At 37.1% G+C, this 14,456-nt stretch overlaps 1 protein-coding gene across 2 annotated transcripts in view; it reads right to left on the minus strand.

Moving 5' to 3' along the window:
- The window catches only part of BICC1 (BicC family RNA binding protein 1), a 254,358-nt gene that overhangs the window by 123,264 nt on the left and 116,638 nt on the right, over positions 1-14,456 (minus strand). For both annotated transcript variants that reach the window (XM_003755073.3, XM_023506771.2), the window contains exon 3: positions 9,029-9,098. In XM_003755073.3, the coding sequence (XP_003755121.1) occupies positions 9,029-9,098 (70 nt within the window). The remainder of the gene's footprint in view (positions 1-9,028; positions 9,099-14,456) is intronic.

Below are 14,456 nucleotides of genomic sequence, written 5' to 3' on the forward strand. Positions count from 1 at the left end.
ATTCCTAAAGTTTAACTTTTAATTGAGAGGTCTTCTGTGGGATGAAAAGCAAGTCATTTTCCCACCTCTCCTCTCCATTTCCTTATCTGTAAGAGGAAGATTGTACCTATAAGATGTGCCATCAGATCTTATTTAAGGTCCCTTCTTACTGCAAAATCTTAAGAATCAGAAAAAATGGAAACATCTTTAATCCTGAACAGGTAAACTTGGGACTTTCCACTCATTATAACACTTTTAAAAAGCTCAAGACTCAGCTGAAATCCACAAAGAAAAGTCTACTCAGCAAATAGTATCAGGAAGACTATATGAGAATCAGTGACCTTGTTAAAGGAAAAGAAATGCTTCCAGGAATTAGAAAAGCAGCTCAGATGCACCAGTCTCAGAGATTTTCATTACCTCTCCCTCTTATCTGTTTATTAAAGTTGATTTGGCAGGACTTCACCTTGGCAACTGCAGGGAATTGCATTCAAACTCACTATTCTCTTGTAAATAATAAAATTGCATTTCTTTCCAAATATGCTATGATTCCATTTTGTCTTTTTTTTTCTACAATTTTAAGAAAAAAATATCACCCCATTTTATCCAAGTTGAGAATTCCCAGTATGCTTTGCTGATGGAAGTGTTATAGTGTCAAAGGGATGTGTAACGTCTTTTTTCTATTAAAGTATCTTTTGGGGATAGAAATACCAAGAAATATATAAGAATTAAGAGACAGAACTAGAAACAAAGTGGATGTCCATCCATTGGGAAAGAGCTAAACAAATTATGGTATAGAAATGTAATTGTATAATATCACTGTACTGTAAGCAATGACAAATGTGACCAGAGAAGTCTATAAAAACCTAGATGATCTGATATAGAATGAAATAAGTGGAACCAACAAAACAATAAACACATGACTAGGACAATGTAAACAGTAAGAACAGTAATAAACATAATGACACTCAGTAACAAATATAATGACAACAATTTAAGTGAAAGCAACCACAAAACAGATGATTACAATAATGTAAATATAAAAGCAGTTACAAAACAGGAAACACAATGACTACAATGTAAATGGTAAGAACAATCGCTTAATAATAGATACAATGATAACAAGGTAAACAAAAGAGCAATGAGAAAACAACACATACAACGACAACAATATAAGTGATGAAGCAAACATAAAATAATGGACACAATGATAACAATGTAAATAATAAGAACAATCGTTAAATAGTTGATACCATAACAGCAATGTAAATGAAAGAGCAGTTCCAAAACAACAATGCAAGTGAAAAAGCAGTCACTAAATAAGCAAAAGCGAATGTTGCCAAATGACCAAAAAAAAAAAAAAAAAATGATCCCAAACATGAAAAGATATTTGAGTCCTCCCTTTTACAGCAGTGGAGGTTCAAAGGCATAGATCACTCAACATAATTACAGACTTTTTCAAGGTTCTGATCAGTTTTGTTATTTTCTTTTTTTTCTTCTTAAAATATATTATTTGGATAAATAATACATTTTTAAAATGGATATTACTTGTTATATGGGATGGATCTCTGGGATGAGGAAGGAGGAGGGATGCCAGGAGAAATTTTGATAACATACAAAAAAGAAATTAACTAAAATGAATATTAAAAACAAAGGTAAATCAAAAGTATTTTAATCTACACATAAGAAAATAAAAAGGAAGAGAATACAAATAGTTTGGTATTATTACTATCTTTACAATCAATGTATATCCCAAAAACACATAATGGAAGTTCATGTTTTCATATGTAATCTATTTTTTTGTTTCTCTTTATACATGGGAATGTTCATTTTTGGTAAAGATTGTTAAGTTCATAATAAAAAGGAAAGTTTACATTTAAAAAAAAAAAAACAATTAGAAGCAGCTAAGTTTCCTGCTGGTTAGACTACTGGACTCAGAGAATCTAATCCCTCTGGGATGCATGTTTTTCCTCATTTACAAAACAAAAGTAATAAATGCCTCAGAGGTTTCAAATAACAATACATATAAAGAAAACATAATAAATATAATAATATATGTATATGCTTTTGCAAACATGCTAGATTAATTTTAGATTATTGTTATAATTATTATTGTATACATATTTTACATTTCTTTCAAGAAGATAGGTTTATTTTGTCTCTAAGAAGGACTCTATTATTACATAGTTCTTTTCTTTGTTTTAAGTTGCCTTTCCATTACTTTTTCTTTTTAAAAGTATTCATTCTCCCAAACTCATATCCATTTTACTTGTGTGTAACTCAGAGGAAAGAACCTATAGAACTTCTTGAGGCTCAGGCTAAGTGACTAACCTGAGTCATACACTATTGGGAATCCCTGAATCTGAGCCCAGGTCTATGCCATATTGCTCCCCTGAAGATATACATTAAAATTCTATCAACCATGAAGGTTCTGATAAAACACTTTTTTCCTGTTTTATCAAAAGTAAATTAAACCAGTTCTGAATTTCAGACATTTGGAAAAGTTCTTCAAATTCTTCAACTCACAGTCAATAAAAAAAAAAAAAATTCCTATTATAAAGTGAGAGGATTCATGTGGAACATAGATTTAGACCTAGAGGGAGACTCAGAGGTCATGAGACCAACAACATCCCCATGTCACAGATGCAGAAATCAAGTCTAAGAAAGGATCAAGGACTCCTTCCAGATTCCCCAAGCAAAGCTAACACTGAACCCCCAAATCTCAATTCAGCCCCGTCTATTATACTTCACTGCCCTCTTGTGGATGGTCAACAAGCTGAGCTGGTCAGATTGCCCAGTGGATAGTGCTAGCTTCCTGATTCTGAGGAAGGTTCACTCTACTTAAAGAACAATGCTGCCTCCCTCCTTGTGACACATCTCCCCAAACAAATTCAAAATCCATGACTCAGTAGAAATTTATAACTGATCTACCAGTAAATATCCTACTGAGGTCAAAGACATATCAGCCTCCTATCTAACCAGGACTTAACAAAGCACCTCTTACAGGCAAGTTAATGACCTAAACAGGGAATGAAAGGATTGTTTTCATATCATGGTCAACTCCATTAACAAATTAATAGAAAGTGATATGACTTTTTCTAAGCTGAGAAAAAAGAGCAGTCTCTCCCCAGTAAAACCATCATTCTGGGCCATATTCTTCAGCTTTTCAGATGATTAAGGCTTTTACTTCTCATCCTTCCAGTTACAAGACAATTTACAAGCCCTTCCACTAGGGAGAAAAACCTCCCCTCAGTCCATTTTATCAAAGTAGCAGATTCATTGGATTAAAATGAATAAAAGAATGTGGCCAAAAAAAAGGACTGGACTCAAGAGAGAACTAGGCTGAAATGGCAACTCAATCTGGGTGCCCATAAAAGCCCCCTAACCTCCCCAGGCTTCAGTGTCTTCTTATGTCAAATGGGGATAATAATATCTCTTGTTTGTCCCTCAAGGGGTGGAGTGGTTGCCAAGATCAGGTGAAATGATATAGAAAAAGTGTCATGTAATCCTGCTAATGATATAGGAAAATCAGTGATGAATGATGCTATTAATATAATATAATTATAATTGTATATACTATATATAATAATATATAATTTATATATTATATTTTATATATATAATTATAATTATAATAAATTAATATAATGCTTGCTATTAACATAAAGTCAATGGAGCTGATACTGCCAGAGCTGGGGAGAAGACATCTATTTACTAGCCTAGTTCACTGCAAATAAGCTCACACAGAAAAGTTTATGAAAACTGAGAAAACCAAGGAATACAACTGAAGATGATCCCATAGGTACAACACAGCTTATGACCTGGCTCTGAGGATTACTTATGGATTTTGAGTATGCAGAACATAGAAAAATAAAGAACTGAACTTTAACTATAGTTCAAGAAATGAGCTAAATCCCCCCAATACAGCTTCCTCCAGTGGTCTCTTGAACAATATTTGGGAAGACAAAGATGGCTTAGGAGTTGAGATTTTTACAAGGGAGGGGAAATAAGGGAAAAGTCAGTTTCCCTAGCCCCTTGATATTCCCCTTAGCATATTCATTCCTTCTTTTCTGAATGCAAATTCCAGACAAGCAAATTTCATCTCTGGATTGCACCTTTCCTAAAATACAGGAATTAGACAGGAGGGATCCCTGCCAAGAGCTGTCTGAGTCCATAGTGTCAGCTTTAAGGAGTGCAGCTGCACAGTTAAGTAATAAGGCTGGCCCCAATGAATTTGGGATTGTAAATGCCCCCGGGGCAGACTTTTGTCTCTCTCTTTTTTATTTTCTTGGCACACCTCACTCATCATACAGCACCGTGTATATTCACAGCACTACCTACATACTAGGAAATAAAGCCACGTCTCTGGGCACAGGGCCAGCGGGGGCCAGTCCGAAGGCGCAAGGCCAGAAGTTAACTTCTTCCATGTGTGCAGGGGACTAACTGCCCTCAAATGCACTGTTGAGCTCCTCTCTCTACTGGGACAAAATCGATCACAAATGAAGCTGAGCTCCTCATGCTGGAGCCGAAGCCCCAACGTCAGCCCTCTGACGCTGCTGCCCAGCGTCTTAACATACTGCAAACCATATTGTCATGTCATCTGGACAACCAATTCAGTCAATTCCCAGTCTTCAATGCTAATGAGGAAAAGAAGATGAAATTGGGCTGAAAGAATGGAGGATCTGGAATTACTGGGAGGAGATTTGCTCATCACTTATCTATCTATGATTTGGATTATGTTTTCCACTGTTCGGTTGCTTTCAGTCCTGTTTGATTTGTTGTGATGTCATTTGGAGTTTTGTTGTATGTGGTTTTTGTTTTTGTTTTTGATAAAGATACTAGAGTGGTTTGCTGTTTCCTTCTCCAGGCCATTTTACAGATGAGAAAAATGAGTTAAACAGGGTTAAATGACTTACCCAAGGTCACACAGGCTAGTAAGAGTCAAGACCAGATTTGAATTCAGATCTTCCAGATGCCAGGTCCAGCCCTCTATCCATCATAACATCTGGCTGTCCAGGCTTTTTATTACTACTAATACTGAACTGAAGAGATTGTGGAATTTAATGGAAAGAGAATTGGATTTGGAGACAGGAAGAAAGGGTTCAGACCCCATCGCTAAAAGATAGTAGCTGTATATGATCTGGGTTGTAAGTGACAACCCAGTGACGACCACTATGAGTCAAAGACCATACAGAGATCAAGAGATGACACTCTGGAAGCCATTAAATCTCAGACTCTCACTTTACAAAGGAGGCTATCAAGGCTGCACACCTACGGAACAAACGTCAGAGGCAGGATTTGAACCCAGGGACTCTGGCCCTCAAATCTGCTCTTTCCACTGTCCCACACTTATTCTTTATGGATTATCTATTGAGGCACAGAAGGTTTGGAGGCTACTCTGACCAAGGACACTCCCATACCAAGAGTTTCTTATGTTCCTTTTCAGAGTTATCCCGTGGCCTGAGCAAAGAAAAGTAGCACAGAATAAGCCCTGGTCTTAGAGTCAATAAGATCTAGATTCAAAGCTAGCGTCAGATACTTAGTAGCTGTGTGAGCCTGAGCACATCATTAAACATGTCTTAGTAATTTTAAGATAAAGAAATTAAGGCTATCTATAGCCATATGAAAAAGTATTCTAAATCAACATTGATTATAGAAATGCAAATTAAAACCACTTTGAAGTACCACTATACACCTCTCAGATTAGCTAAGATGACAAACAAAGGTAATGATAAATGTAGGAGGGATGTGGGAAAACTGGAACACTAATATATTGTTGGTGGAGTTGTGGACTGATCCAATCATTCTGGAGAGCAATTTGGAACTATGCCCAAAAAGGGCTGTCAATCTGTGTCTCTCCTAGGTTTATATCGTAAGGAGATCATAAAAAAGGGGAAAGGACCCACATGTGCAAAAATATTTGTAACAGCCCTTCTTGTAGTGGCAAGAAAGTATAAATAGAGCAGATGTCCATCAGTTAAAAGGCTGAATACATTATGATATATGAATATCATGAAATATCATTGTTTTATAAGAAATTATGAGCAGGCTGACTTCAGAAAAGCCTGAAAAGACTTACATGAATTGATGGTAAGTGAAGTGAGCAGAACCAAGAGAACACTGCATAGAGCAACAAGATTATATGATGATCGACTGTGATAGACTTGACTCTTTTCAACATTAAGGTGATTCAGGCCAATTCCAATAGACTTGTGAAGGAGAGAGCCATCCCCATCCAGGGCAAGAACTATGGAGATTGAATGTGGATCAAAGCATAGTATTTTCACCTTTTTTTGTAACTGTTTTGTTTGTTTGCTTGGTTTTTTTTTTCCTTTTATTCTGATTTTTCTTGTGCAGAATTACAAATATGAAAATATGATTAGAATTACATGTTAATCTATGTCAAATTGCTTGCTGTCTTGGGGAGGGAGAAAAATTTGGAACATGAGGTTTTGCAAAGAAGAATGGTGAAAAGTATTTTTGAAAAATAAAATACTATCAAAAAAAGGTAAATACATAAACAACTCTGTCTCCTCTTCTATAAAATGGAGATGATAATAAGAGCACCTTCACACCAAGATTGTTTTGAGGATAAAATGAGATAATATCTGTAAAGTTTGGGCAATTTTAAAGCATTATATAAACATTATTATTTTTGTCATTGTTGTTATTACAGCTAATTAGGTGGTATATCAGGAACATTTGCATTCCAGTTCTAGCACTGTAATTCACTAAGTAATTTCTCTATAAAATGAAGTGGATAGAAAAAATTCTCTCTAAAGTTCTTTCTAGCTTACAACTGTGGTATAACAAAGCAGAAAGGCATTATCTTGAGAGTCTCCTCATTCAGTTTCAGATCCTAGCTGGCTCTGCAGGACAAGTCTCTGCTTCCTTGAAAAAAAAATGAGGATAACAATACCTGTACTTGTAGTGTTGTTGTTAGGAAGATGCTATTAAGCCTGAAAGCACTCAAGAATTAGGAGTGCTGACAGTGATCCACATTCGGGAAATCCCAAGAAGGGAAGATGGTTGAGAAGCTTCTTAAGGGGCTGACTTGGGATTTTAAATCTATCACAGATAATCCATGAATTGTATGATTCAGAAGTGCACAATCAAGAGCCAGCTAGGTTGACTTTTTTACTGATGGCTTCTCTGTTGTTTTTGTTGTAAGGGGGCAGATGTTGGGTTGGTTTGTTTGTTCCTTTGTTTGTTTGTTTGTTTAATATCTGTCACTTCTTTCACATGGAACTCCCCTTGGTTACAATGAAAAATCTAAGTAGAACTGATCAACAAAGTAACCACAGTGACAGCAATGCAACATACACCCATAGGTCCCTACCTCCCTAAAGAAGGTTTTTACATACCTCTAAATCCACCGAATCTCTTTGTAGCATGGAAAAGCATTATTTTTAGGCCTTTCTCATCTCTAACAGGCACCAGGCATTACTTTTTACAAGATCCTATTCCATCCAAGGGCTGGACCCAACATTCAATCAGCAGATTCAATTTAATGCAACTCAACAAACATTTGCTGTCAGCAAGACCATAACAAAGGATTGCCAGTTTATAGTTAGCAAACATCATGGACCAGACAAGATGAGGCAACCATCACAAAACTCATACCAGGTACCTAAAAAATCTTTAAACTCTTCAGGCTTAAAACTGAAAACTATTCAGATACCCTATTTAATAAGGCTTTTCAGATACGCTGTTTAATCAGATTTCTAAGATACAAGCAGAACCAGAAATAAATTAGAGATCCCTAAGGAAACTATATTGATGGGGTGCTTGATGGTGGAAGGGGTTAAAAAAAAAAGCAATAACTCAAAGACCTTAGCAGGAAAAGGGGAGACTGCTCTTTTCTTCAAAGAAAAGAGCTAGAAAGAAAGAAAAAATAATAATTTTTAAAAAGAGAAAAGAACTAAAAAAAAAAAAAAAAAGAGCTTTGCTTCACTTGGAAATTAGTTCTAATTTTTTTTCTCCAAATGCCATGTAAAGCACTAAGATTTTTTAAAAATGGAATCAAAACTCCTTTTCACAGAATAAACTGTTACCAAAGCCTTCACTTGAAAAAGTTTCCACCCACCTCCATTTCCACCCACCCCCCCAAAAAAAAGACTTTTAGAAATTCATACCAAAGATAAATATTGAAAAATAAATGAAAGAAAGAAAAAAAACCAGCAGAGATTTCCATCCCACTGTGGGATATGTCATAGGTTCATGAAGACTTAGATTGGGGAAAATGGGGGTAGAGAGGATAGAAAGGATCTCCAAGGTTAAGGGGTCTCTAATCAACACATTCTAAAGTTTCAAAAAATGAACCGTGAGATGAAATGACTTTCCAAGATCATACATTGAAAAATCAGCTGCAAAGCTTAGATTTGCATCTGGGTCTCCTAACTCCAAGTCAAGCACTCTTAGCACTATCCTATATAGTATTCAGTACATGAAAACAGATCTCTCTCTCCCCCAACCCAGAACACCATCTATCACATAGTAGAAGGGGAATACAAGACAGAAAAATGGATGATCAGGAAGAAAATGCCAGACATTTCCAATCCCCCTTTGAATGATGGTAAGCGACACACCCAGAAAGGAAAATCAGAAGTGATTAAGTCCTTGGACCTATATTCCCATGGGAAGAGAAAGCTTTCTTAAGTCTCTGTGATTCTTAAGTCAGACCTTTGCACCCTGTGATTCTCGGGCAGAAAACATATGGAGAAGTTCTGAGCCATATTATTCTGCAGAAAATGCCTAAAAATTTTCACCCTTGTTAGACAGACTTAAAAAGCTACTACATTCTGAGATTCCATGAAAATAGTAGTCTATAAAAATGTAATTGTTGTATGTGATGAAAAGTTAGGGAGAAATTGTATCATATTCCCTTCAATTACCATAATCTCAAATAAACAAAGGCCTTCCAGTGTCTGAACTTGCTATGGAAATAAGTGTTATGCAATTAAAAAAAGGTATTAGTCCAACTATAAAATTAATCATTTCTATGTCTTTGCTCATCAAACTCAGGAGCCTTTCCCTGAATAAAAAGACATACCTTTCTTGGATTTTGCTCCAATCTTTAGCTTTGATGGCCAAGCAATCTGTGTGTTTGTCTCTTCCATGATCTGTAAAAAGAAAAGAAGTTTCAATTGAATTAAGTGCTAAAAATTAATAATAATATCATATCTATAGATCTTTAAGGTTTGCAAAGCCCTTTACAAAAAGAATCTTCTCATTTTATCCTTATAAAAACCACAGAAGATAGTAAATGCTATTATTATCCCCATTTTGCAGATGAGGAAATTGAGAAAAAAAGGAAGCTAAATGACTTGCCCAGGATTATACAGCTAACATCTGAGACCATTTTAACTCAGGCCTGCTATTCTATCCACTGTGCCACCTAGATAATTATATTTAAAGATGAGGTGTTTTTTTCCAGTTTAAATTTCTGACTTTTTGATGACCCAAAATGAACTGATTTTTTTCTTTTTGAAACAATCTAATAAAACCTATCTGGAGAAGAAGAAAGAAAAAAAAACCACCAGCAGATTTGTTATTCCAAGACTTTGACACCATTACAAGCATCTGTGGGCCTATCTCTACTCCCACTCAACTCCTCAAGGCGCTGGAGGATTTCAGCCCAGAGACAGCCGCCCTGCAAAATATGTGAACAAATAATGATCCTGAGGGAATTCCAGAACCTTTGGAGATTCTGGTATTGAATCAACATCTCCTCTACATTTGCCAAAGGATTGCAACATCCTTTAACATAATACGTGTAAAGTCAAATGAGAACTGCTAGCCTATACTAAGAATATTTTTTCTTCATCTCTAAGGAGGAAAAACTGTTCTGGACACATTTGTGTTTCATTAAGATTAAGGCAGAACATCCAACAAGATGTCGGCCATGAATCTGCTCTCTCGGTCATTTTCCCTGTGGTACAGACAAAAAGCCAAGAGTTTCCTGCTGCAACTTCCTCCCACTTGCATGGCCCAAGCAGAACCCAGGGTACAACTCAACCAGAAAAGAAGGCAATATGCAAGCTGGTGTTTAAGAAGACTCTATACCCATCCAATTTAATTCCAGAAGCAATACTTAAAGGGTAGTTAGGTAGCTCAGTGGATAGAGTGTTGGGCCCAGAGATTCTTCTTCTTGAGTTCAAATATATTTTCAGAGACATATTTATCTCTAGTTAAGTGACCCCAAGAAAGTTTGCCTCAGTTTCATTATCTGTAAAATGAGCTGGAGACAGAATGGCAAATCGTTCTAGTATCTTTGCCAAGAAAATCCCAAATGGGATCATGAAGAATTGGGGGGGGGGGAAATTGAAGGGAAAAAAAATCTCAACAATAGCAATAAATTGCCAGCTACTACACTGGGTTGTGCACATAAAGAAAGCTGGAAAGAAAAGAAAGAAAGAGAAAGAGGAAAAGGAAGAAAAGAAGGAAAAGAGAAGGAAAGGAGAAAGGAAAAGGAAGGAGGGAAGGGAAAGGGGAAGAAGAAAATGAAAGGGAAGGGGAAGAAGAAAATGAAAGGGAAGGGGAAGAGGAAGAGGAAAGGAAAAGGGCAAAGGAAAGAAAGGGAAATGGAAAGGAAAGGGGAAAGGAACTAAAAAGGAAAGGGCATGGGAAAAAGGAAAGAGAAAAGGGGAAAGGAAAGAGAAAGGGAAAGGAGAAGAAAAGAGAGGAAAGGGAGGAAAGGAAAGGGAAAAGGAAAAGAGAGATAAAAAGGAAAGGAAAGGGAAAAGGAAAAGGGAAAAAAAAGGAAAGGAGTGAAGAAGAGAAATCCTAGCCTTAAGGAACTTATACTCTATTAGAGAGACAAATTTTGCAAACCAATATTTAAACACAAAGAGGAAACCATGTTGAATAAGGAGAATATGAAAAAGAAAAAAAACCAAAGATCATTTCTTATTCAATCATTTTGAGTTGTTCTGGACTAAAGTGTAAAAGGCTAAACACATTCCTATTTGATAAATGGTCAAAGGATATAAATAGGCAATTTTCAGAGAAAGACTTCAAGCTATCAATGGCCATATGAAAAATGCTCTAAATCACTAATAATCAGAGAAATGTGAATTGAGACAATTCTGAGGTAATACCTCATACCCATCATATTGGCAAAGTTGGCCATCACCATTCCCCAAAAAAGGAAAAAAAAGTGGAAAATGTTGAAGGGAGAACAGATGTATTTATGCATTGTTGGTGGAATTGTGAACTGGTCCAGTCTTTCTGAAAAGCAATTTGGAATTATGTTTCAAAAGCTATTAAACTATATATATATATATATATATATCCTCTGACTCAGTAATACTGCTACCAAAGTATCAAAGAAGGAGAAAGAGACACATATGCACCAAAAAATGTTATAATAGCTCTTTTTGTGGTGGCAAAAAATTGAAAGATAAGGAACTATCCCATTAATTGGGGAAGGGCTAAGCAAGTCATGATATATTAATTTGATTGAATACCATTACACTGTTAGAAATGATGGAGAAAAATGTTTCAGAGAAACCTAGGAAGATTTGTATGAATGAATATAAAAATAAATGAATAAAACCAGAAGAACAATTCGTACAATGACAACAATATGGAAAAAACAACAGCTTTGAAAGATGTAGGAATCCTGATCAACATGCAAACCAACCACAATTCCAGAGGACTGATCGTGAAACTTTTTGCCCCCCTCCTGACCAAGAGGTGACAGACTTAGAGTGAAGATAACACACACACACACACACACACACACACACACACACACACACTCTTAGGGAATGACCAAGGTGGAAATATTTTTTTATTCAACTATACATGTATAGTTGTATAATTTGTAACAGGTTTTGTCTTTCCTGCTTTCTTAATGAAATGGAAAGAGAAGGGACAAGGAAACCTGGAAAAAAAGAAAAAAATTAAAGCTAAGCAAATCAGTGGTATAATGGGTGGTAGAAGATTATAAGGAGGTTGTTTAATTTACTTGAGAACACTTGCACTTTAATCAATCAATGAACAAGGATTTATCAAGCACATGCTATCTGCCAACCACTGCACTCCTCCACAGGGACACAGACATAAAAAATAAAACAGTTCCTGTCCTCGAGGGCTTAATATTCTATCCAGAGAAAACTATAAATGGAGCTTTCCCCTCCTGTCTTCCTCTGGGGCATGTTCAGCTGGTATTGCTATCAAGTACATATTAGCTTAGACCAGGATGGCTTCCAAAACCATATGATGGAAGGGTTTCTCTCCAGAGATCATTTTCTACAGGCCATGATCACTCAGAAGCATACTATTTCATGACAAAAGGCTTTTTCATGACTCTGAACCAAAACTGTGAATAGACTAAAGGGACAGTCACTGTTCCTTTCAAGACTGCTTTTCCTGTCAACCTAGAGCATGAGGACAGTGTCAGAGGGGCCGGTGGGGGGAAACAGCCCTGTTGTTCAATCCCTCAACAAGTCCCAAAACATGGACTGAGGCAAGTACCTAGGAGTGGTACTTAGGAGTGGGCTGCCCCCAATTTTATGTTCTTTCCTTTACAAAGGGCATCTTTCCTATTTCAGGCACCAAAGCAGCAAGAAATGAGCCACCAGAGGAGGTAAAATAGCAAAGTAGCAAAAGCCTGAGACAGGACAAAAGGGAGTCATCTGCAGAGAGACCACCAGTGTCAGTAATGGAGGAAGCAGTGTGTACTTAGGGCAAGTGAAATATAAAAGGGTTAAAGAAATATAAAAGGGTTAATTTTTACCAGTCCTTGCAAAGACCCTGTGGACATATCCAAAAAGATTAGAATATCAGCCTTCCAAATAACAGCACTAATGGTGATAAGTTAAAGATTCTCTTCCTCCCAACAGAGAATTAGCCAGATTTTCAACAAGAATGGGTGAAGGAGAATCTAATTAGGAAGCCAGAAGGTATCCATGGTTTCCTTGGATCCCCAATACAATGAAAACCCTTTTGAACCACAGTCGACAGCTTCATGAGCTGCTGTAACCAAAAGTATGCTTCCTTGGCTACCAAAAAGTGGCCGGCTTTCTTAGGATGAGGTCGCTTTCTTTTTGTTTTGTTTTAGTTAAATAGTTTTATTATGCCATTCAATGTCCATTCTAAAGAGCAGAGACATTACCTTGTGATGACAGCCATTATACTTTTCTTGCTTGAATAAAGAATGATTCACCTTTCCAAAAAAAAAATTTAAGTTCAATTACAGAGGTAGACATTGGGGAAAACTGGAGAATTTTCAATATAAAGATTCCTGCCATCCCCATTCCCATTCTTCTTCCGCCAATGCCCACCCTGGATTAGTCAAGGGCAGAGTTTCATGAAACACAAAGCCTTATGCTGACTTGATTTAATGATAAATTTAACTGAATAACACACAAACCACAAAAAGACAAAGAGGAATTCTTTTTCTATGTCTGTCTTTGGTCTATATCCCTGCCAACCAATGGATTCCATCTTTGGCTCAGAGAAACAGGGATGTAGACTGACTTCTTCCATCAAAACCGCTATAAACCCTAAAGAGCCATATCCAGCAGCAGGAGTTTCTTCCCAAGTCACCCAAGTCAGATAAGGCTAAAGGAAGATCCTAGTAAGATTCAATTCATTGATAAACATTCATTAAGCACCTATGTTGACCAGTGACAGGAGGGAGAGACCTTAGTGACTATTAAGTCCAACCAATCTGAATTTTCACTTTACACAGAAGTAAACTGAGGCCCTGAAAGGCCCTTCGTTAAAGGTAGGATCAACCTCTGGCCTTCTCCATCATCTCGTTCAGCCCTTTCCCCATTCCCCATGTGGAACCACCAATTCACCCTCATATGCCTTTTCAGCTCCCTCCCTCAACATCACACTACAAGCTCCTAAAGGATCAGAACCATCTTTTGGCTTTTTTTGTATCCCCAGTGCTGGCACACAGTGGATGTTTAATAAATACTCATTCACTCACTCACTCACTCTAGAGTCACAATATTTGATTCTTCCCACTGTGTTACTAGGATTGATATCTAGCAATCATATAGCTGCTTCAATCTGCTAATTTCATCCTCCTCTGAGCAGAAGGGGCTTGGCCCAGCTGGCCGTCATCTGCACCCCCAACAGTTCTAACCCAAGCCTGCCTTCAAAATCTAACTCAAATCCTGCCTCCCCCATGCAGACTTCTAGGATTTCCTCCCAGATTCTGGCTTTTTCATCCCTACAGCATCCCCAACCTGCCCCTCAGAGTCTAGTTCTGTCTCATACCACCCTCTAGTCATCCTGCATTTCTAAATCATGTCTCCCAAGGAGAGAGACAGAGATTTCTATTACTTTTCTATCTTTCACTGGGCAGATGGTCCAAAGATACTACTTCTGTAGCTTGGGCCTGAATGTGCCCATCCAAGTGTAAAGTGGAGACAGAATGAAGTCGATCACATCCTGCTGCACTTTCCCACAGGTGATGGTGGGAGACAGAGCGGTAAGCATGCTCACTATAGAATCAGGAA

The sequence above is a fragment of the Sarcophilus harrisii genome, chromosome 2 (assembly GCF_902635505.1).
Source record: "Sarcophilus harrisii chromosome 2, mSarHar1.11, whole genome shotgun sequence".
NCBI classification, from domain to species: Eukaryota; Metazoa; Chordata; class Mammalia; order Dasyuromorphia; family Dasyuridae; genus Sarcophilus; species Sarcophilus harrisii.